Source organism: Tripterygium wilfordii, chromosome 19 (genome assembly GCF_013401445.1).
Source record: "Tripterygium wilfordii isolate XIE 37 chromosome 19, ASM1340144v1, whole genome shotgun sequence".
Classification (NCBI taxonomy): domain Eukaryota; kingdom Viridiplantae; phylum Streptophyta; class Magnoliopsida; order Celastrales; family Celastraceae; genus Tripterygium; species Tripterygium wilfordii.
In genome coordinates, this window is record NC_052250.1 from 2,608,594 (window position 1) to 2,632,652 (window position 24,059).

The 24,059-nt window shown below is 37.3% G+C and overlaps 3 protein-coding genes and 2 pseudogenes across 3 annotated transcripts; 2 read left to right on the plus strand and 3 right to left on the minus strand.

The window, feature by feature from the left end:
- Positions 1–264: 264 nt before the first annotated feature.
- LOC119985456 lies at positions 265–4,047 on the minus strand. The gene is made up of 4 exons (XM_038829758.1): positions 3,504–4,047; positions 1,243–2,911; positions 1,042–1,116; positions 265–724 (listed from the first exon to the last, which is right to left on the minus strand). Exons 2-4 carry the CDS (start codon positions 2,907–2,909, stop codon positions 265–267), a joined length of 2,202 nt encoding a protein of 733 aa, XP_038685686.1. The 5' UTR covers positions 2,910–2,911; positions 3,504–4,047.
- Positions 4,048–4,061: 14 nt separating this feature from the next.
- Positions 4,062–9,580, plus strand: LOC119985158 (uncharacterized protein At4g28440-like). Its single transcript, XM_038829356.1, has 2 exons — positions 4,062–4,447; positions 9,081–9,580. The coding sequence occupies exons 1-2, from the start codon at positions 4,201–4,203 to the stop codon at positions 9,269–9,271; spliced, it is 438 nt and encodes a 145-aa protein (XP_038685284.1). The 5' UTR covers positions 4,062–4,200; the 3' UTR covers positions 9,272–9,580.
- Positions 9,581–10,129: 549 nt separating this feature from the next.
- Positions 10,130–11,518, minus strand: LOC119985973 (annotated as a pseudogene).
- Positions 11,519–14,168: 2,650 nt separating this feature from the next.
- On the minus strand, positions 14,169–15,708 carry LOC119986081 (epidermis-specific secreted glycoprotein EP1-like). Its single transcript, XM_038830631.1, has one exon. It carries the CDS (start codon positions 15,665–15,667, stop codon positions 14,372–14,374), a length of 1,296 nt encoding a protein of 431 aa, XP_038686559.1. The 5' UTR covers positions 15,668–15,708; the 3' UTR covers positions 14,169–14,371.
- Positions 15,709–20,214: 4,506 nt separating this feature from the next.
- On the plus strand, positions 20,215–24,059 carry LOC119986080 (annotated as a pseudogene).

Sequence of the window (24,059 nt, forward strand, 5' to 3'; positions counted from 1 at the left end):
AACATAACTACCAACGGAAACAGTAAGACTTCTCAACGTTACTAATAATAGTTATCAACGAAAAACTATGCACCATAACATAACTACCAACGGAAACAGTAAGACTTATCAACGTTAGTAATAATAGTTATCAACGAAAAACTATGCACCATAACATAACTACCAACGGAAACAGTAAGACTTATCAACGTTACAAGTAATAGTTATCAACGAAACATGAGATAGCCTAACAAATAAATACCAACGATCAAGTTCAATCATAACTCATTGTGCTGACGTGCTAGGGTGTAAACAAATGGGCTCGCTACAAGTTTGACGGTTGTGACCATCTTGTTTGCAACGACTGCATTTTCTTTTTTGTATTTGCTCACCAGATGATGGAATTCGACGTTTCTTTGGTCGTCCACTTTTTCTCCTGGTTTTTGGAGGTAAGACAACCCTCAATTCCTCAGTTAGAACATTAGCGTCTGTGTTCAAGACAGGGTTGATTGGTTCTGCGTATGCCAGCAGCAGCATATCAGTACGATAATATTGCGAACACAATGAAATTATTGGTAATTTTCTAACTCTACATGCTGCAAAGGCGTGGATGCAGGGTATATGGTCAATATCAAAAACTCTGCAGGAGCAAGTCTTGCTGGCCAAATCCACTTGTCCTCCATCATCACCATCTTTAACAAGAAAAGTATTTATACTAATAGGCTCCACAGTCATGACCCTAGCCCTGAAAAGTTTCAAAATTTTAATTATCAACGATAAAATTATAATAGTCAACGAGAAAATAATAGTTATCAACGAAACTTTAGTAAACGAAAAACACAAAATTCTCAACGAAATATATAAATCATCAACCAAAATCATCAAAGTTATCAACGATACATTTTATCAACTACAACAACAAAATTCTAAACGAAATATTTAAATCATCAACGAAAATTCTCGAAGTTTTATCAACCAAAATAACTAAATTCTAAACGAAATAAACAAATCATCAACGAAATTTCTCAAGGTTATCAATGAGAATTAAATTACTTTAAATACCTATTCCTTCTTTCTTCTGCAACTTTATCGTAATAGTCAGTCAGTTCACCTTTCATTTCAAGAGCTATTGATCGTCTCTCATGAAACCATCGTTGTAATAAAGATTGCAGATGATCCATCAACTTCGTAATAGGTAAGGTTCGAGCATCCCTCAATATTCCATTTAAGCATTCAGCTATATTTGTTGTCATGATGTTATACCGTTGTCCAGGAAAATAAGCCCTAGACCATTTTTCAAAACCAGCTTCACTTAAATACTTGAAAACATTACTTGCATCGAATCTGAGTATTTGATTCATGATATGGTGAAACTCCACCTTATTGTATGACTTTGCTGCCTTGTAGAATAGAGGGATGACGGAATCACTAAACTTTTTGGACTTCAAATTCTGACCAAGGTGATACATACAAGCACCATGTATGGCCTCTGGAAAAACTCTCCGGATACTTTTTTCAATACTTGCATTCCTATCCGATATAAAAACAAGTGAATCCATGCTTCCAATAGCTCCATTCAATTTTTCAAAGAACCATGTCCACGCATCATCATTTTCTGAATCCCCTACTCCAAAAGCCAAAGGATAAACCTGGTTGTTTCCATCCAAACATGTGGCAACAAATAATGTTCCAAGATACTTACCTTTCAAATGAGTTCCATCAACACAAATTACAGGTCTTATACAAGTACGAAAACCTCTTAATGATGGTCCAATGGCCATGAAACAGTATTTGAATCGATTGATAGAATCCAACTCAATATGTGTAACCGTTCCTGGATTGTTTGATTCCAATTGTGCAAAAAAAGAGGGAAGTTCAGCAAAAGATTGTTCTGGCGTACCATGTAATGAATGTAGGGCACTTTCTCTAGCCCTCCAAGCTTTCCCATAAGTGATTGAAACTCCATGCACTCTCTGAAAATCCTTGACAATGTCATTTGGTCTATAAATGCAACTAACCCCCTCATATTTAGACTTAATGCATTCCCCCACAACCCAACCTGTTGCTTGACGAGCTTCATGAAATTCAAAACAAGAAGAAGACAAATGTTCGTCACGATATACCTTTATGACGAAAAAACAAGTGTCATCAACTCTCGTTGCTCGAAGCCACCACTTGCATTCACTTACTTTGCATCGAACAACAAAAAGAGTTTTTGTCGATTTTGCCACTTTGAATTCGAAGTGCAAATGAAGCGCATGCATGCATGACTTTTTAAACAAGCTCTTCTTGTCTGGAAATATTTCTCCGACTTTCAAAACAGCATATGAATCATCATGTACAACAGGTGAGATCATATTACCACAGCTTTGTGACGCACCAATTGAATTAGAACCGGCAAATCCAGCATTACCCTCAGAAGAAAAATTTTCCTGGGCAGTTGTATGATCATTGGCGTTAACTTCTGATATATTTATCTGAGGTTCGTTACGATCATCAATGTTCCGGCTGAATCCAACTATGTCAGGTTCTTCAAACAATTCTGTATCTGCAATATCATATCGATCATCATTTAACTCAAAATTTACCTCAGTATCATCATCATATACCTCTCTATCAGTGTTTGAAATGCATAGAGATGTCCCAGGTATGTTCTTGTCGCTGTTGCATCGTACAAAAAAATGAACATCCCTGTCACCTTCAATCTCAACAGGTTCAGTTGGACCATGGACATTGAAAATATACTTCAATTGGATGTTATGTGTCCGACGATCGATATTCGTCAATTCGTACACCATATCCAATAATTGGTTGTAGGAAATGTCATTTGGAATGATCATGCCCTTACTCTTCCCACCCTTATATGCATAACTGAGACCAACCTTTTCCCAAGACCCACAATAACGAACCAATATGCTAACCTCTTCCATTTCTGAATCACAAAATAAGTGAGTATTCAACCAAAAAACTCAACGAAAAGTAACAGGGTTATCAACGAAACAGACATAAATTATACACGTTTAGCAACGAAAATTTAAACAGTTATCAACGAAATAACTGCAATTGGTATGATATAAGAAAAGTAAAACAATTATCAACTAAAAAAGCTGTCGATATCAACGACAATACAGTCATTTAGCTACGAGATTACACACGTTTAGCAACCAAAATATACACGTTTAGCAATGAAAATACACAAGTTTAGCAACGAAAAATATTTACTGGAGTTTTTATTACACTAACAGAATGGTGAAGTGTAAGTGTAAACTTTCTGCCATTTACGATTGGTCGAACATCTTTTGCGCTATACATCTAGCCATGGTTAAAGTTGTTGAGTGAGAAACCCACTTCATTGAAATCGTTATATTATCAACCATATAAATGTTTTATCAACAAAAAATTGTCTGAGTTAAACGAAAACTAACGAAGTAACCAACGAAAAATTTGTCTCACATCAACGAAAAATCATTTATCAACGAAATATTTGTACTGGTATATTAACTCATAAAATGCACTACACTAACCTTAGTTTGGTGCTATCTGCCTTCTCGACTTAAATGACAAGATGTTTTAGCACAAGATGTTGTATGGTAAAATGCAAACTCGCTGAAGTAGGAGACGAAGGGTTGGACATGTAGCGACCACGGTGAGCACTTATATGTTCTAGGGGAACGAATTCGGAGATTGCGTTGCCGACTTTAGGCTCGTTTGCGTCTTCGACGACGTCGCTATGGCAGCTTACCGAGCTTATACGTCCCGATACTTCAACCTTGAAGATTTGAGCTTTTGGCTTATCGATTTCACTAGATCTGTGACAAATTTCGAATGAAAGAGGTATACATGGGCGGTTTTACTGGGTTTGAAGGAGAGAGAGAGTGGTTTCGCAGAGGGAGAGGAGTGTTTTTGGGAGGGAAAATCATTTTTAGGGTTTAAGAGAGAGAGGTGGTGCATGAAAAGACGTAAAAGGATATGAATGTCTTTTCCTTTGACAAAAGGGTTATATTTAAGTGTTTTGAAAAGAAGGGTTAGATTTGAAAAATGTTTATAAACGAGGGTTATTTTTCAAAAAAACCCAAGAGAAACAGACTGACACCATTGGTCCATTACTAGACCTAACGAACGAAGAGGACTTCATTTCATTTCGTCGATTGCTTTGGTTTGGTTAAGGGTTAGGGTTTGGATTTCTTCGTTTGCTTGATCGAGATTGATTGATTTCCAGTCATGGCGACAACAGTGACTCCACAGCAGGGCAATGTGAAGCCGGGGCTGAGAAAGCCGGTTTTCACGAAGGTTGACCAGTTGAAGCCGGGGACCACCGGTCACACTCTTACTGTCAAGGTTGTCAGCTCCAATACCGTCTTGCAGAAGGGGCGATCGGTCTCCCAGCACCTCCGCCAGACTCGTATCTCAGAATGTCTCGTCGGGGATGAGACCGGTACTATCATTTTCACTGCCCGTAACGATCAAGGTATAGATATGCTTATACCCTTAATGACTTAGGATATGTATAATGTATGACGTGTTTTGCGCACATTTTCTTAAGTTTTCTTGTGGTGTTTGTTCTGATGGTAGGTATGCAGTTGTATTCAGTGGGCGGTTGGCGTTTTTTGAATATGATTTTTTTTTTATTTTTAATATCTGTTTTAAACGTTGGAGGATGCCATGTTTTTTGTTGTGAAGTTCATAAGCATACATTTGTCTACTTATCAAAAAGTATACATTTGTCTCCTCACAATTCAACTATTTTTTCAACTATTTTTTGGTGACTTCTTTCAGTTTCAAAAGGACTGGGCATGGCATTTTGACCTTTTTTCTTTTCTTTTCTTTCTCTCATGCTTTTGGGTGTTGTGGAAATTTAGCTAATGTACAATAGAAGAATATAAATCATTTTGTTTTTGTGAATAATGTCGGGATGGAATTTATTTTGTTGTCTCTGTTTTGTTCCTGAGAAAAAAATTTGGATGATGGAAGAAAATCAAAAGGGTTTATTTTAATAGTATCATGTATTTGTTTTGTAAGAAAATTGGGAAAATCAAAAGGGTTTATTTTAATACTATCATGTTTTGTTTTGCTTCTTTAATGCGCCATTTTGAGTGGTCCGTTTAATGAAAGTAATGTGTATTTGGGGAAAAGGAAAACTTTATTTTGTCCCAACACAGCAACCAAGATATCAGATGCCGTAAGGTACTTTTGTGAACCCTCAAATTCATATTTGTTTTTCACAAAAAAAAAGTTGCTCCACATGATGTGAAGGTAACGTGGTCAGTGTGGCATCATTCTTTCTTCAGTTTCTTGTGGTCTTGAAATGGTGAATGTTATAAAAGTTCTGCCTGTGCTGTTGCTGACTTCTCCTACTGGTGGTTTATGATTGTGCCATCTGTTTTACAATGTGGTTACGAGGAAATTGGTGGTTAGCCTTATTACAGAACAGTTGGAGAGCAATATGACCAGTTGTCTGTTTCTGTCTTCTTGTTGATCTTCCTTGGACCTTGTGCGATTAAGTTGGATGTTTTTCTCTACCTAGTAAAGATTACATCCTGCAGTTATGGGTGCTTAGCAGCACGAAACATCCTAAAATTTATTATGATAGATAGAGTATAGTTAAATGGTCTTTTAGAGCTTGGCAAGAACTACTAGAAAAATATGACCAGGGCATACAAAGCCTAAAAGTCAGGCTAGTGTCTTGTCTCAAAGGATATTTTGGTAGCATCTTTACCATTCATAGCTCAAAAAATGGGGGAAGAATAGTAGTTCTCAATAAATGTTATTTGTGCAATGAGGAGGGTCAAACCATTGATTGTATTTTTTCTCCTTGCAATCGGTCTAGTAATTACGGGAAATTATGTGTAAGCTAATAGGGTTGAGTTAGGATATGGCCATTTCTGTTGAGAATGTCTTGGTCTTAAACGGGAACAAACAATGGAGGAAGTTTGTTGCGAAAATACCTCATGATTCGATGGGAATTATGGAAAGAAAGATATAGGCGAGTATGTGAATCTCTTTGGGGCTGTGCTCAGATAGTTGGCTAAAGACAGTGATTATGCTTTGGTGACACCCCTTGGTCCTCTCTCTAATATTTTTTTTCCTTGAAGAAAAGAATGTGCAATATTAGACTTGAAATAGATTTCTACGATGAATTCTTTTAAACTTATTAAAGATCAGGCCATGTTCTGGATTCTGGGAGATTGGATGTGACAGAATTGTCATGTAATTTTAGAGTATGATGTTGAAGTTGCATTTCATCTGTCCAAATTACAACTTGAAATTATGTGGAGTACTTTGAAGTTTGAAACAAATTGTTGTTCTCTGCATCCTACTTGGTGTTGAGTTCAATATTCATTTCTTGAATTTCTAAATTTTGGAATGGAAAAGAGGTTATTTTATTTCCTTGAACAATTTTTTAACTTTTGCAATGACCTAGACCTTGTGGTGGCTTAAAAATCAATATGTATCTGCAAACAACAAAACCTTTTTGTTTAACTCTATCGCCTATCTATATCAAATGGGACGGGGATCAGGTTGGTTTGATACCACCTGTGTCAGCATATTTTTAATTAAGAAAATGGATGAATGTGTAAGTATTGCTTGATTATGTAATGCTAAAATGCATCTTTGGGTGTTAAATATGAATTTTATTGTTCTTATGTTAGTCCTTTTGTTGTGTTTATAATCTCTATGTCATTTTGACAACGACAAACTGGGCCACCCATTACTACACCTAAAGATAGATTCATTTGCTGATGTCACCAGTTCAATAGTTGATGTCTTGGTTTTTAAAGCATGATAAAAAAAATTAATAGTAGGAAAATCTAGAATCAAATCATTCCATAATATTTCTAAGCCAATATTTACGGTACGAAGAACCTATTGTGGATTGATCTGAAATTGGAGGTGGAATCTGGTATTTGCTTTGTTATAAACTAAAATGCCCAAAGCTATAGTGACATAGGACCTTTTGTGTTGCCGAAAGACTAAGGTGGAATATTATACTATCAAAGTGCATTTGTTCAACGTTTTACGTCAGTGCGGCTGTATCATTGATTTTTTCTACTGTTTATGTGTACATAGTATTAATTACTGAAATTTTCAATTTTTTTTATATCAATTCTGTGTGCTGCTTGAAAGGATTGTTTATTAGATCTCCTCTTTACCCCAGCCTCTGCGTGCAATCAATATGAATTGAAGTACAAAATATGTTGGCCGATGACTTCGAAGGAAACCAGATTGAATTTTCTTAGTTTTGAGGGCTTCTTAACTGTAATATGACTGGCTGAGAGGTCTGATGGTAACCCCTTGTAGCTTCAAAGTATGTTTCCCAAATTTAGCTGTTAATTCTGACATTTCTCCCCGTGATGTATTTTTTGATCTTTTTCTGAATATGTTTACTGTGTGATGTATACTTATGTATTGTTGTTCAGAAATGAGATTGATTCTAATAGTGCTTAGAATAATTGTAGTTTTGTACTTTTCTTGTTTACATAAAGTGAAGGGAAAATGTGATGAGGTGTTTTTTAAAGGGCTAAATGCTTTGAAGAAAGATTATTGATCCAAAAAAAAGTTTTGGATTGGGACTGGGGGGCATTTATTTTGGAAACTTTGATCGGAAGGTTCTGATTTGTTTATTGCTCCACTACATTGGGAGGCATAACTTTCGCGTAGCTTGATATTTTTTGCTTGCTCTTAGTACGTGCTGATAACAACAGAGTAATAACTTCAGGACTTAAGATGTGTTACGTGCTGGTTTCATGTGTGATTTTCAGTGTCTGCTGCTCTCCTTGGCTGTTGTTTGATTATGTGAGCATTTTAAAAGATTTTGTCAGAAGTGGTGGTAAGATAAGATCAGATGCAACATATTTTGTTAAACCATGTTCAATTATGGTGACAGTGATTTGATACTAGTTGTTTGTCGCAAGCTTGACACCTATTTAGGACTCAACCGTGGCTTGCAGGAGCAAGGGTATATAACTATATATATCTTTGTGTGTGTATATATATGTGCAAACCAATAAGAAAGGCTTAATGTATAAAATTGCTATAAATGTTTGGTAAAGCTAGGGTTATGCTTGTTTATTTTTGAGTGTGGTAGTCTGGGCGTCTACTTTTTTACTCTTTTAAGGGCTAGTGTCAGTTTTGATCTGGGTTTTCTTGTTATGAAACTGCTGTTGTGAACACAAACAGCTCACCTTCTCATTTTCAGAATGTTGCAAAGAAGGAAGTTAGAGGACCAACCACTGTAGCAGTTGATTTGAAATTCATTTGTGTTCTATTTTATGTTTAAAGTCACTTAAATGCTCTGATTTTTATGAAAGTTGTCTCCACCCCATGAGGCGTACTGACTTGACTTTTTAAATGATTGCCACAGTTTAAGAAATTCCTTGGACTACACTTGCATTTTATCAGAGAACTCCTAAAGTTGAAAATTCTGCCAAGTTTTCTAGGTGACTTTTCAGATGTAGAAATTAACTGTTTCATTCATCCAGCTTTTATTTCAAGATTTTTTTTCTTCCGGTTTGCTTGTTGTTGGTTGTTCTATGTTTTTTAGTCCTGTGTTGGGAGATGCCTTTCATGTAACCACTTTACTTTCATCTTGGTACTTGAGGCAGTTAACGTACTATTATTTTAAAATTGGAGCTCCGACTTTCAAATTTAATGATATCTTGCCCAAGATCTTCATTGTGTTATGCCTTAAATCTCTTGTTAATGCTACCATGTTGTCTGCTTGTCGTAGATGATGAACTCAAATCATATGGAACATTCTTTATGTTCTCATGATTATTAATTTTGGCTTCGCCTTTGAAGGCTGATATGTTCTCTCTCTAATATGATCATGCTAGCCGCTAGGATGCACTTGTTTGATTTGCTTGCCTGATATGACACTGTATCATATACTTGACGTTTTTGGTTAGAGCATCGATTCTTCCCCATTACAAATAATCAGCTTAATTTAGTTTATATTGCTGCCAGTAATACTTCTATGAATGCCCCACCTTAGAACTTTTCTCCATTATGTGCTTGGAAAATTTGTCTCTGATTCGAGTAGCGTGCTATAATAATTGTCCATTATCTGTATTATTAAGTGCCGCTCTACATTGTGCTCGCAGTTGACTTGATGAAGCCTGGTGCTACTGTTATTCTCCGCAATGCAAAGATTGACATGTTTAAGGGGTCTATGAGGCTAGCTGTGGACAAGTGGGGACGTGTTGAGGTCACAGAGCCTGCTAACTTTGTAGTGAAAGAAGATAACAACCTCTCTCTGGTCGAATATGAGTTGGTGAATGTTGTGGAGGAGTGACAAACATATCTTCACAATCCCATAACCATATTTTCAGATTAGAATAGCATCGGAGTTCTAAAGCTTCGACGGTTAGTTTTACTCTAATTACTTGGCAATTTACTGCAACTGTGGCTGTATTTGAATGTGTGGGTGGTATAGAAAATTGTAGTTAAAATCAAAACTGGTGGCTCATTTATGTTTATGGAAGAGACGTGATGTAGATTCTCTATTAGGTATTTGCATTGACCGCACGGAGCTTGCCTTAGCAAGGTGGAAATGTAAGCAAGTGTTTAATGATATATATATTATGTGGCTTAATTATCCTTTCGTCTATTGTCTTTCAATCCCAGCGCATATGTATTAGATCTTGCGTTCTACCGTGGCAGAGTGGAAGGTAAGGCTGAAACTCTGCCCAGTCAAGTGAAACTAAGGCAAGGAGGATAAACCTGTATTGGTTTTTATCATCATCTTGGTTTAAATCCGGACAATAATTATTTCGGGTTAAGATTCGGACAAGTAAAGCATGCAAGATTTTTGTGTTTGGATCCGAACTCGATTTTAAATTGGACAAAATTGTGTTTGGACTCAATTTTGGGACGTATCACTCATGTCTAAACTTGATTTAATCTAAATTGGACAAATTCAGTTAACTGAATCGGACAGAATTTTGTCACCCCTAACTACTGACTCTGTTCTAATTTTTTTTTCTTCATTTGTGCGTACAATATGTGCCTTTTTTTTTTTATTAACCTTCCACTCATAGTTTATTGAAGTAGCTTTAATACATTTACATTTCTTAACACATTGTTACATAAAGACAAACATAACTCTCTCAATCAAATCAACACAAAATACACTCTCTCGTCAAAGAAATACAAAGTACAAGCAAACACAAATATTTATTCAGGTACAAGAACAATAAACTGGGTGTGAAGAAGCCAAACTCTTAACTAATCAATGCTTTGGTGTCTTTATGAAGCCCAAATGAGTAGAGTTTCCAACCTTGGTCAGGGTTTTGAGATCATAAGCAATCCAACAATTGGACGACGCCGTGTTGTAGAAATAACCCAAACATTTGCAATCCTTTGTGCACTTATTGCCACAAGCATCAAGCTTTATAGACTCTCCTTTGTTGAACTTGCTTGAGAAATGATCAACTCCTTCCAATTTGTAGTAGTAGAAATCCTTAGCCGCACAAGAGCTTACCTTCTTGGGCTCACAGCTTTCGGTCCAGCCCGTTAGCCCATTCGGTAATGGGCAAGAAACACAATTGCTATCTTCACAAAGCCCAAATTTCCCACACTTTGCCGGCAATTGACACTCAGTTTCCCAAGAATCTTTTGCAAAGACAATGAGAGTGCTCCTCCATGCACCACCACCAATATCAACATCAGCAATGTAAGTATAGATCCTCAAGTTTCCATCCAAATCGATTCGAAGAAATGATGATGTGGCATTATACTTGGGTTCAGCCAAAACTAGGCTACCACCATTGGGGTCGGTCAAATATATATAAGAAGAATTTTCTTCAACCTCAGTAGTGAGTGTGACATACTCTTCAGCAACATTTGGTTTAGGAAACCTTTGTGTTGAATCATAATACACATATTGTTTAGGAGAATTTGAGCTTTCAAAATAGAGAGCAAACCTTTTGGGCTCAAAGACAAGGCTATAAGGCCCAGGTGAATTCTCTACTTGGGAAGCCCGACTCACTAACTTGTTTGGGCCTCTTAGCCGAAGAGACTGGCCCACTAAGAGAGTATCAGTTGGGTAATCAAAACTTTGCCAAATAAATTTTCCTATAGAGTCTTATAACACCATGTTACCATTTGGAAGCAATCTGAAGCCAACAACACCTTTGTTGGCAGTGTTGGTTTGCCAAGCAATCCGACCATCTGCATTCGCTAGGACAAGATTTCCATCTTGTCCGAAGGTTAGGGTTGCATTTTCACTAACCGGATTACCCCGATTAGCCTCCCAAACCCAACGAAAAATTGATTCAGTACGCTGAAGACCCATACGCAAAGCAAGGGTGTAGGCATTAGGAGTTGTATTGTAAAAACATAGTTGAAATGGGGCAGCGAAGGGGTCTAGAACGCGATAATTGGCATCGTATTCAATGACGTACGGCCCCAATTCGCCTTCATTGACATACTTGAATGTCTCTTCAAGAGGGACTAATGCTTGGGCGATGCAAGAGAAGAGAAAAAGAGAGAGCAAAGGCTTTGCAAAAACAGAAATGTAAGCCATTGTTAGAGAGGTGAGTTTGTATTATGGTTTTGATAGATGTTATGAACAAAAGATGGTGTCTCTATTTATAGTTAATTTGGTCACAATATTCTCCACATTAGACTAGAGAATCGTTCGTAATTGTTGCATATGTTATCAGTCTATGTGCGGGGCTGATGAATTGTTTTGAATATTATATAATTTTATGTGGATTAAATGACAAATCACTTAATTTGAAAGGACAATAATTTGGCAAATGCATAGTACAATGAACCAACGCTCAATGGAGTAGTTATATAAGGAGCGTTAAGGAGGAAGGAGTAACTTCATGTTACTTGTATTGTAGGTTGGAGAGCTAAGTGGGGGTGAAGAAGTGTGAAGTTTCCGCTCACTTTAACTCTTCAACTCAACTTTTTATAACCTCCAATTTAGGGAATTTGTGAGGTAAGAGAAAAAAATATGTTTATTATTTTTTAAATTATTCATTAAAGTTTTTCACTCATTTCAATTTTTAATAGGGGTATTTTTTATAACTCACATTTCTTAACGCTGATTAACTCAACCTTCTATCCAAGTAAGAGTGAATAAATTAAATGTAATCCCCTCCTATAATTCTCTCTCCTTAAAACTACCGACGTTTTCAATTTACGATCCAAACAGAGCCTGAGTGTTATTATGTTTGATAGAGTATGTCAATATGATGGTAAGAGTGACAACTCCAAACCAATTCATTCCAAAAAAGAAAACAACAAAACCAACGCCTCTAAAATGACGCCTAACAAATTGGCCCTTTATTCATTATTGAGTGTTCTACAGCAATGACAATTGGAGAAAGACCATTGTCATTGAATTCATTGTATTCTGAATATGGCATGAGGACACTTTTTATTGTTATTTTTTTTCCAATATGAGACACTCTATTCCTATTTAATCAACCATAAAATCTTTTATTCTTAGCACTCCCCTCAATTGTGAACATGATTTATAACCGAGATAATAACTTTTTTGTTACTAAAAGAGTTGACAAGGTAAAACTCAATTATCGAATGATTAAAACGTTCTAAATTGAGAACCCAAAATTGAAAATTATTTCAATATGCACATCCAGGTAGACTTTCGACTAATCGGACAGTCAAACTGCTGATGTGGCATAAAAATAAATATAAGAAATCTTCATGAACCGTGAAAAATCTGTCTGTATGTGTAGCCGTGTAGGGGTGTCAAAACTCTGTTTGGTCCGGATGATCGAATTTGTCCGACCCGAATTAAACCAAGTTTGGACATAAATTTGGTCAAAAAACATAATTCTTATCTGATTTACTTGTTTGAACCCTAACCCAGATTGGTCAATTAAGTACGTCCAAAATTCAATACGGGTTAGGGTCCGGACATGTAAATATTTTGTAAACACGTATTGCTGTCTTACCGTAACTGTTTTTTGTCACCCCTACATATAGTGGCGAAGGCACCCCCTCAAAAAAATTTAATTAGTCCTAAGTATAGAGCAAATTAAAGAAAAGACCCCTCTGAATTTTCAATTTGGACCTCCAGCTGTAAAAAATTCATGCTCGAATGGTTAAAACAAGAAGACATATGACAATTATTACTTATCCTATATAGACTTTTGGTTTTTAATGTTATTTTTCATACTTTTGAAGGTATAATTAATAAATAACCCAAAAATTTTTCATAGGGACGTTGTTCCTAGACCCCTGCTTAGTTTTGTCAATTCATATGCCCGAGATTTTTTATACATGGGCGGTGAGTTCTAGGGTGGGCTGACTCTGGATAAGTTCCCCCATCAAAAAAAAAAAAAAACTAAAATTCAATAACTAAAGTTGAATTACCAAGTCAATATTACAATATTCAAGATCAATGTGTATGGTTTCTCTAGTATACAATTAGACAAGAAATATAATGAGAGAAGTATATATTGTTAAAGATAGAACTTTCAAAACAAACATGGCAATCAAAAGAAAATAGCGTGAAAGAATAAGAATACGAGATTTATGTAATACGCTTTGCTCCCCTCTCACACAATATCTCATTTTTCGGAGCTCTAAAGTGTAAATGAATTCTTCTAATATGAGTGATTTTATTTAACAGATATTTATATTCTTGGGACAAACATCAGTCTTCAGCTGTATTTTATACTTGGATTCATTCAAGTCTTTTAAGGCTAGAAAAAGTGAAACCAATTTGATTTTGATTTATTTTCCAATCCATGTCTAATACTTACGCACGCCTACGTCAATTGGATGAAATCATATAATTTGACCAAACAAATAATTTTAAAAAGTAAACAAATAAATCACTTTCATGTGACAAAGCAAAGGTCGGAAGCATGCAAGATGTACAAAAGACAAATATTTTATCCATGTCTTGTCTGATGTCTCCGAAAGGGACAAGTACGTTATCTATGTATATGTGGTACAAAATCTTTTGATGCAAAATATCTATTTTATGTCTAAACTATCAATCTTTTATCGTTCGTCAATGATCAAATTTCTCGTTTCTGTACTCAAAGTTTCATTTAGATACCCATTTCTATCCGGTTGGCTGCTGTACTTGCCAGGTAACATGAGCACTTGATTTCAATTCTCACCGTGGAGTTGGGTGAAAGTAGCTGATGGTGTGGGGTTTTGGAATGGTTATGGGGCCTTATCCATATAGGAAAAATTCAATGTGAGATCTCCAATAAAGATATGATTACTTCAAATAACTAAAACATATATACTTCTTCGAGCCACAAGCTAGAACAATAAAACAAAGGTGAAGAATACATGAACACAAAACACACTTAGTTTCTCTCACAAACAGAGAAACTTTTATTGTAGAGTACAAGAAAGATAAACTTGGTTCTGAAGAAGGAAACACAATTCAAACTAGTCAATGCTTTGGTGCCTTTATGAAGCCCAAATGAGTAGAGTTTCCAACCTTGGTTAGGGTTTTGAGATCATAAGCAATCCAGCACTTAGACGACGCCGTGTTGTAGAAGTAACCCAAACATTTACAATCCTTTGTGCATTTATTGCTACAAGCATCAAGCTTTATAGACTCTCCTTTGTTGAACTTGCTTGAGAAATGATCAACTCCTTCCAATTTGTAATAGTAGAAATCCTTAGCAGCACAAGAGGTTACCTTCTTGGGCTCACAGTTCTTGGTCCAGCCCGTTAGCCCATTCGGTAATGGGCAAGATACACAATTACTATCTTCACAAAGCCCAAATTTCCCACACTTTGCTGGCAATTGACACTCAGTTTCCCAAGAATCTTTGGCAAACACAATGAGAGTGCTCCTCCATGCACCACTACCAACCTCACCATCGGCAATGTAAGTATAGATCCTCAAGTTTCCATCCAAATCGATTCGAAGAAATGATGAGGTGGCATTATACTTGGGTTCAGCCAAAACTAGGCTACCACCATTGGGGTCAGTCAAATATACATAAGACTTATTTGCTTCAACCTCAGTAGTGAGTGTGACATACTCTTCAGCAACATTTGGTTTAGGAAACCTTTGTGTTGAATCATAATACACATATTGTTTAGGAGAATTTGAGCTTTTAAAATAAAGAGCAAATCTTTTCGGCTCAAAGACAAGGCTATAAGGCCCAGGTGAATTGACTATTTGGGAAGCCCGACTCACTAACTTGTTTGGGCCTTTGAGCCGAAGAGATTGGCCTACCAAGAGAGTGTCGGTTGGGTAATCAAAGCTTTGCCAAATAAACTTACCTTTAGAGTCATACAACACCATGTTACCATTTGGAAGCAATTTGAAGGCAACAACACCTTTGTTGGCAGTATTGGTTTGCCAAGCAATCCGACCATCAGCGTTCGCAAGGACAAGATTCCCGTCTTTTCCAAAGGTTAGGGTCGCATTTTCACTAACTGGGTTACCCCTGTTGGCCTCCCAAACCCAACGAAATATTGTTTCGGTGCGTTGAAGACCCATACGCAAAGCAAGGGTGTAAGCATTAGGAGTTGTGTTGTAAAAACATAGTTGAAACGGGGCGGCGAAGGGAGATAGAACGCGATAATTGGCATTGTATTCAACAACGTACGGCCCCAATTCGCCTTCGTTGACATACTTGAATGTCTCTTTGAGAGGGACTAATGCTTGGGCGATGCAAGAGAAGAGAAAAAGAGAGAGCAAAGGCTTTGGTAAAAGAGAAATGTAAGCCATTATTAGAGAGCTCACTTAAGTCGTATATTGTGGCTTTGATGTGCTTTGAGAACAAATGATGTTCTCTCTATATATAGTCGTTGTGCAAAGGATAGTTTTGTCACAAATCAAATATGATCATCAGTGCAGCCGCCGCGTTTGATTATACTTTATAGCTTGGTCTGTAATGAATGTATTTGTATGTGGGGCTACATTTAAGCTAATTTTGAAGTAGATGCATGCAAAGGATGGACAAGATGGAATATATATCCACAAAATTTTAGTTTTTCATTTCTTCTCAAGAGTTAACGTGTAACAGTTGGCCACTCCGTATGAATAACACTTTATCCATTTTAGGCCGCACGGATTTATCTTTCCAGTCAAACTCCAACCCATACTTGTTTGAACTCAGGAAAAACACTTGTTATTATAATTAAGAAGTTTGACCTATTATATACTGTAATCCACATCTTTTCTTGGGTGATGTGGGTCAAGAGTCTTAAACCCTTTCGTCATTTTGTAACTTTTCCAGCACCATCAAACTTGTACTGTAGAGATTTGTGACCCTACCCCCACTTGAATCGGGTGTTACATTTGATTCCATGCAAAACTCTCTCTGGCTGCCTTAGTAAGTGGTAAATGGTAATAATTAAGTTGTACCAAGCCAACTCAACTCGATTATTCTTAGTGGTTACATGTATGTAAGAATGTTTATTTCAACAAAAATAGTTGATGAACATTATTTGCACCCCATTTTTATTAAATACACCCCACTCTAGTATGTTTTTAAAGGGTTAATGGGGTGTACTTAGTAAAAAACGGGATGCAAATAATGTTCATCAAATAGTTATTCAGGTATAATAGAGGGGCATTTGAGTAATATACTTCCAAAACCACTTCTTATATTTCTTTCTTGTACAACTGTTTAACAGTCTCTCTCTGGTTCATGGTCAGGCATTGAATGCCACTAATAAGCAATCCTCAGCTACTGGTGCATATGCATAATAATTAGTTGCAATGATCATTGCCAAAGATAAAAGAATCATAAGTTCAACTCCTATGTTTAATAAATTTTTTGTTTCACAATTTGCTCTCATAGATCAAACACCCTTTAATTATTTGGTACGTGTAGGACGGAAAAATTCACGTACCTAATTTACAATGTAAGACGGGGTCGATTGTGGTCAATATGTTTTAGCTGAGTTGCTGGTGAGAAGAGGAAAAATGAAAAACCTGGTGCCAATGACAACAAAGTGTGCGCAGCCTCTCTTATGTTTTCTAGTCTAAAATGACAACACTCGACAGGACAACTTTTTGAAGTTGGATCAAAATCATTGAGCTAATAAGTGAGGCTACAGTCCAATATAGCTTTCCACTCAATAAGACATTTGAAATAAATACATGTCAGCAATTAAATACACATATATCTTTATATATATATATATATAAGCATATCCAAGTATACAACTGGAATTGGGAACCCTTCTAGATAGGTCAATAGCAGTCTACACCTTGTCTTATTGGCATGCTCAAATACCTTTTTTTTTTAGCAGAGAAATTTCTCATACCAACATGTCCGTTCGAACAGTTGATTGAGCATAAACTTCGGGCTATCAAAATATTCCGCACCATACTAACGACAAGTAAGATTGAACCTTAACCCATATAGATAGGGGCTCAGAAATGGGACAAGCCCACGAATTCAGGAGTCCACAAAGAAATATCCCACATCATTGGTTCGAACTCCCAACCCCGGACGCCTTATGCCCTACGCCTGGAGAGATAACTAGCTAAACTATCGAGAAATAGTTGTTCAAAGGCCATTTGCTCACCTTTTTGTCATGCAATTGGATTGGGGATATGTAAACAATCTTCTATCTTTGTATTAAAATTTAGTGTTTACGAATATGCATGAGATTTTAGTGACTATTTGGTAAACCTTATCTTTTAAGTTGAATGCTAACTTATAAGATATAAAAATACAATACTTCATAAGTTGTTGGGTGTGATGGCCAAAAATTGGTCTAGCTCACTTTTACAGGCAGCACACTTGGTCATTAAAACAAAACCTAGAAAGTCAAAATTGGGTCGACACTCCACCAGAGCCTAGATTCACCAAACATGGATTCGCCAAGCCCTATATGCGACTAAGCCCACAGGCAACCAAGTATATGAAAAATCATGCCTATAGGCAGCCAAGGCAATAGGTGACCAAGACAACCAACAGGTATGAATCATACTTTATAGTTTATTCTAACTAATTGTATTCATACATATGCATGGCTTCCCATCCCTAACCGCCAAAACTTATCCGATCGTTGTCCTAATCACCTGATCCCACGATCTTTTTGCTCTGACTCGCCTAACTTATGGTGCCAAGCGCCTTAGGCCATTATCTACTTTGACCGGACCAATCAAACACGATCTTTGTACCCTGCACGTCAAAACAGACATAATCGCTACCATTATCTAACACGCGGCCGCTTGCTTGTGTACGATCTTCTCTTCAGTCAACCACGTTAGGTCACGTCTACTGACAAACGTCTGATGTCCAAAACCACCTTCCCACGACTCACCTACAATCTATAGTTATGTAGCCTACGTTACCTTTTGATCGCCGAAGGCTCCACTATAAATACCCCCTCCTTTCCTCAAAGGAGGGCATGACTTGTTCATTCACTCAAATAATGACCCTAACCTTCAACCAAGTTCTATGCATTCCATCCCATCTCATACTCTGCATCTCACTTACTTGATCACATGCTTGAGTTTCTTCCGATTACTAACTTGATCGTTAGCGTTTCTTTGGTAGGTATTCCATCGATGACCACATCTTTTTCATCTTCAACCCTTCCTTGTTTCTCAGGTTCAACTGTAGGTGCTCACGACAAATTTTGTTAACTATTGAATGATTGTATGTTCGGGCATCTACATGAGGTATTTAGTGAAACTTATAAGCCGACTAGCTTATACTTAATAATTTACCAATGAAATGTATAAGGAGATTGTCTCCTGTCCAAAAATCAAGCCTCAAGTAGAAGGGTTTTTTTTTTCCTTTCTTATTTGCCCATTCAATATCGTAAGCCCAAAATCGATTTGCTGGACGCCTGCACAGTCAATTTACACAACATTAGCCTAATAGCCCACCAAGTCTTAAGCCCACATCCATTATTTAATGAAATAAAAGAAAGCTACAAATCCTTAATGCTATGTTTGGTTGTCCGTGAAAACTGAAACATATACGGGACTAAGAACATGAATGAGAATCAAAGTGGGAAGAAAAACAAGAATTCTTTAAATTTTTATGTTCGGTCCATCAAGGAATTCATATGGGAATATGAGTGAGAATAATGCTTAAAAGACTTTGTTACTCTCTTCTTTGTAGAATATAAAATACTATTATCTAGTACAAATATTCGCATTAAATAAATTATTTAGAAGTATGTTTAAAATATTGTTAGAATCGATATGCATTTTATTTTAAGTAATAAAAATAATATGAGTAAAATAATAATAAATACACATAATAAGTAAGTTTTCATATGGGCAAACTGTAAATTGAAATAAGGTTCCTCCAAGGAACTTGAGATTCCTAAGTCCACGGGAGGAACTTTAATTTAGTGCCTACCAAACATTAAAATGCAATTTTCGGCCGGAATATTTTTTTGAAAAAGAAGGTGATAGACCTCATTGTATTAGGTTACTCAATAAATTGAGTAACTGAGACCCGTAGGCACTTGAAGCCACCATAAAGGTGGAATATAACCTAAGGACTAAATAAACAAGAAAAAAGTAATAAAACACAAACACTAAATTGGACATCGCCAGACATTTTTAATCGGAATTTATGTGCATACAAAACATAGCGTAAATCGCATACAAATACAAATTCCTCCTCTTCTTTGGCGTCTCTGTGATTTTGCCTTTGCTTTTCTTCCCCTCTCTCTCTGAATCAAGCTCCCACATCATCATCACCGATCAAAACCACCCCTGGTCCCCGTCTCTTTTTCCGGCACCCCGACATCTGCAATGTAAAGACCGCCTCTCTCCGGAACAAAATTTAGGAATGAGTGTGTAATTGTCAGTTGTCTTCTATATTTGTAGCTATTTGACTTGATGAATGACCGTCTTCTATCTACTCGTGGTGCGAAAAAGAGGGATAGACCGGGAAGAGGACGCATATATGGTTATGCTAGTAACTCTTTCCATCAGGTATTGTACATTTTACATACTGTTACTGATCCCCTATCAGTGGTAATACTTTAGTAGAAGTAGTTTTCCTATTTCTTTCTTTTGGTATACCGCTCCGCTAGCAATGCTGTCGCCCGAAGAAAGGGATAGACCGAGAAGAGCATTTCTACACTGAGCTTATTTAAGGTTAGTTTATAGTAAATTTAAATCTTTAGAAAAATGTGGATTGAGTCCAAATATGTGTTCAAAGCAAGAATCCACCTATCCTCGTCCTGTCATGGGTTCAAAGCTCAAAACACCCTCCACTCCCTAACCAAAGTAGCCATAAAAAACATTTGGAATCCATTCCATCCACCACCAACAAAGAAACATCAGCATTCCATTCCATTCCACCCCCAACAAAGAAACAAATTGAAGGGATAGAATTATATTTATCAGTCTAACATCAATGACATGAACGTAGTATGAAACAACTTGATTGCTAATAACCCAACTCAACACATAATACATTATGTTTTTCCCTTCCTGGCAATATGTTGAACTCGTCATTGAGCAAACATGTTAAGGAAAAACAGAAAATAGCAACAAGAGTTCAATCTGTTCAATGAGGAGCCGAACAATCACAGCTTAACTGACTATCTGTTTCTACAAAGACCGGAAACAATTCAGCCCAAGATGTGAACTTCTATGGCCAAAACCACTCTCCAGACGGCATCTCAAGAATTGGCATTCACAGTTTCCTAGAACTTCCATTTATATGCATCCTTTGGCTTCTGCTTCAAAGAAAAAACCTTTTTCTAAATCTATTTATGTTAAATGATAAAATACAGAAATTTAAAACACACAGAAGGATAGATGAGATTCAATATCATAAACTGCAAAGACCAACTAGCATGAGCCTTCCACAAAACTAACAAATAAAAAAAGAGAGCAGATGGCAACCACTCCCAATCCCTCTCTAGGGTCATTGAATAGGTTTTTATACCATTGAACTCTAAAATTGTCGATATCAGTTGAACTCACTCCCAATCCCTCTCTAGGGTCAAACTCACTATATTTCTACTTGCATTTTTCAATAAATTAGGTGATCTTGAATAAAGAAGGTAATCTTCTTCTGTTAAGAGCGCTTACCCTAACAGTCTAAGATAGCAACCAAAACCATGCCTGAATTAATCTTGTTTCTTTTATTGTTATTACTGTTTTGCTTGTACTCTCCCAACCATGCCTGCAATCAACTTGATCAGGCCTCACTCTTGTCGCTCTCTCTCAATATATCAGCTTCCCCTCCTTTAAATTGGTCTTCCTCCACTTCCACAGATTGCTGCCTCTGGGAAGGAAGCCATTGTGATGATAATAGTAGAGTCACAAAAGTGTGGTTACCCTTCAGAGGTATCAGGGGAACCATCGCCACAAGTTTTGTGAACTTGAGGCATCTCACACACCTCAACCTTTCCCACAATCACCTCAGTGGCCCTCTTCCCCATGGATTCTTTCTGTCACTGCCTCTAATTGAGACTCTTGATTTGAGCAACAATAGTTTCTCCGGTGTTGTGCCACCCCTTCTGAAATCCCCGTTCATTAAGAGGTTACTTTTATCCGACAATCAGTTCAATGGGGAAATACCATCTTCCTTATTTGGAGTAGCCAAAAATTTGATCAGTTTAAATACCAGCAACAACAAATTTTCAGGCCCCATTCCGACCTCTCTCTGCAATGATTCTTCCAGGTCTATCAGGATCCTCGATTTCTCTAAGAACAAACTCAGTGGTCAAATACCTCCTGCACTTGGGAAATGTTCAAGACTCCAGGTTTTTTGAGCAGGTTTCAACTTTCTCAGAGGGCCACTTCCTGATGATCTTTACAGGGTCAAAGCACTTAGAGAACTCTCTTTACCAGTCAATGGCCTTTCCGGGCCAATTAGTGATGCCATTGTCAACCTTACCAACCTTGAAATTCTTGAGCTCTATGATAACCAATTGTCTGGTTTAATCCCCAAAGATGTTGGTAAGCTACTTAAATTGGAGGACTTACTCCTCCATAGCAACAATTTGACAGGCACTTTGCCCGCATCTCTGATGAATTGCTCCACTCTAACTACATTGAATCTGCGAATCAACAACTTCGGTGGCAATCTCTCAGCACTGAATTTCTCCACACTCCTCAATCTCCGTAAACTAGACCTTGGAAATAATATGTTTACTGGTAGCTTTCCAGTTAGCCTCTTCTCATGCAAGTCACTGACTGCTCTAAGGCTTGCCGAAAACAATCTGACAGGACAAATCCCAGAGGAGATACTTACGCTGCAATCTCTGTCTTATCTTTCACTTTCAAGAAACAGTTTAACTAACATAAGCGATGCAATCAGGATACTGATGGGTTGCAGGAAACTTTCTGCTGTTATACTCTCCAAGAACTTTTGCAATTCTTCATTACCAGATGATGGTAGTTTAGAATTCCCAGATGGGTTCCAAAATCTACAGGTTTTTGCACTGGGTAATTGCCAACTCAAGGGTCAACTACCAGCTTGGCTAGGTAAGCTCAAGAATCTACAGGTATTGGATCTTTCTTTCAACCAAATCACAGGTACAATTCCTAGTTGGCTAAAGAATCTGCCTAGACTTTTCTACATCGACTTGTCTAGTAACTTCATTAGCGGTGAATTCCCAAAGGAACTTGCACAACTCTCAGCGCTGACATCAACATGGGACGAAGAAGAGACAAGCTACTTAGAATTGCCAGTCTTTGTATGGCCTAACAATCGTACTACTCAGCAGTATAATCAACTTTCCATCCTGCCACCAGCTATATATCTCAGGAACAACAGTCTTAGCGCTGAAATCCCCATACAGATTGGTCAATTGAAGTTACTTCATGTGCTGGATCTCAGTGATAACAGCTTCACTGGAAATATTCCTGATGAGATATCAAACCTCACGAACTTAGAGGCATTGTACCTCTCTGGCAACCGTTTATCTGGTGAAATTCCTGCATCAGTTAAAAGCCTGCATTTCTTGTCTTCATTTAGTGTAGCAAACAATAATCTTCAAGGATCCATACCTTCAGGGGGTCAGTTTGATACTTTCCCCAATCCAGTTACGATGGCAATCCAGGCTTGTGTGGTCCAGTTGTACAGCGCACTTGTACAGATCAACCAAGAACTGTCCATCCAAAAAATCCTGAAAAAACCTCTGATAACCCACTTCTTGCGGGGGTCATCGCGGGGCTTGTTTTCGGGTTTATTATTGGATCTTCTGGTGCATTACTATTCCCTATCCACCGGCTAAAGTTCCTGCAACACTTCAGGATCATAACCAAAGTACCCAAAATCAACAGACTAAGTAATTTGTCTTCTTTGGATAGCAGTTAGGAACTTAGGATTGCCATTTCACGCATTGTTTATACCAGAGGCCAGTAAGATGTAGACCCAGAAAATCACAAAATCAATAAAGTCAATTTATGCGTCTCAGAAATATTTATGATGATAAAAACAACACAATACTGTGTATTAAGAGTGTAACATATCTGGTATAGGAAATGCCTTCATATGCCATGCACAAACTCTTGGGTCCACATTCCAATTGAGCTTGAGACATTGGAAAAATGATCTTCAGTTACGGGGAAGTTAAATTACTACACTTCTACACTGTAAAACGCTCCATAGTTGGCACTCATTTACTCAAATCTTCAAAACATGTTCCCATTCATCTCCTTTCACACTGCAGCAAAGTAAGAATGGTTGGGAAAACTAACAAACTCATAGCCCTTAGTTTTGCCTATCTCTAAAGAGTCTCGCCATGTTACAGGTAGAAAATCTTGAAAAAGTTTTAAAAAGACTCGGTAGCTTTCCTTTTAATTCCTGCTTTGTGCTCAATTTCATTGCTTGCAAGGGTAGACGGGCAGGGTGGACGGAAAAATCACTGGCGGATGGGAAGTATGGTTCAGTACATTGTGGAACCGCTGCCACAGGGTTGGCTTGTTGGAACTGGAAGGGTAAAAGGGAAATAGGAAGTGTTTGCGTAGTCTTCTTCTACAACAATGAAGCCGAAAGAAGATTGGATAGCCATGGATTTGGACGCTAAGGTGGTTAGGGTTTTGGGTTAAGGTTCAGAACCATCAGAATATTTCTTGTTCAAAAGATGAAAAAGCGCACAGAACACAAAATGTCAAGGTAATCATGAACTCATCAAACACTAATTAGAGAAAACCAATTCCCCTAAAATCT

What these genes read in the sequence shown, in the direction of transcription:
- LOC119986081 (XM_038830631.1), bottom strand. Translation starts at nt 15,667, where the DNA reads ATGGCTTACATTTCTCTTTTACCAAAGCCTTTGCTCTCTCTTTTTCTC.
- LOC119985158 (XM_038829356.1), top strand. Translation starts at nt 4,201, where the DNA reads ATGGCGACAACAGTGACTCCACAGCAGGGCAATGTGAAGCCGGGGCTG. An exon ending in CACTGCCCGTAACGATCAAG is followed by an intron (nt 4,448 to 9,080) that starts GTATAGATATGC and finishes TTGTGCTCGCAG; the next exon opens with TTGACTTGATGAAGCCTGGT.
- LOC119985456 (XM_038829758.1), bottom strand. Translation starts at nt 2,909, where the DNA reads ATGGAAGAGGTTAGCATATTGGTTCGTTATTGTGGGTCTTGGGAAAAG. An exon ending in GCTTATTTTCCTGGACAACG is followed by an intron (nt 1,117 to 1,242) that starts GTATAACATCAT and finishes GTTTCATGAGAG; the next exon opens with ACGATCAATAGCTCTTGAAA. An exon ending in GCAGAAGAAAGAAGGAATAG is followed by an intron (nt 725 to 1,041) that starts GTATTTAAAGTA and finishes GAAACTTTTCAG; the next exon opens with GGCTAGGGTCATGACTGTGG.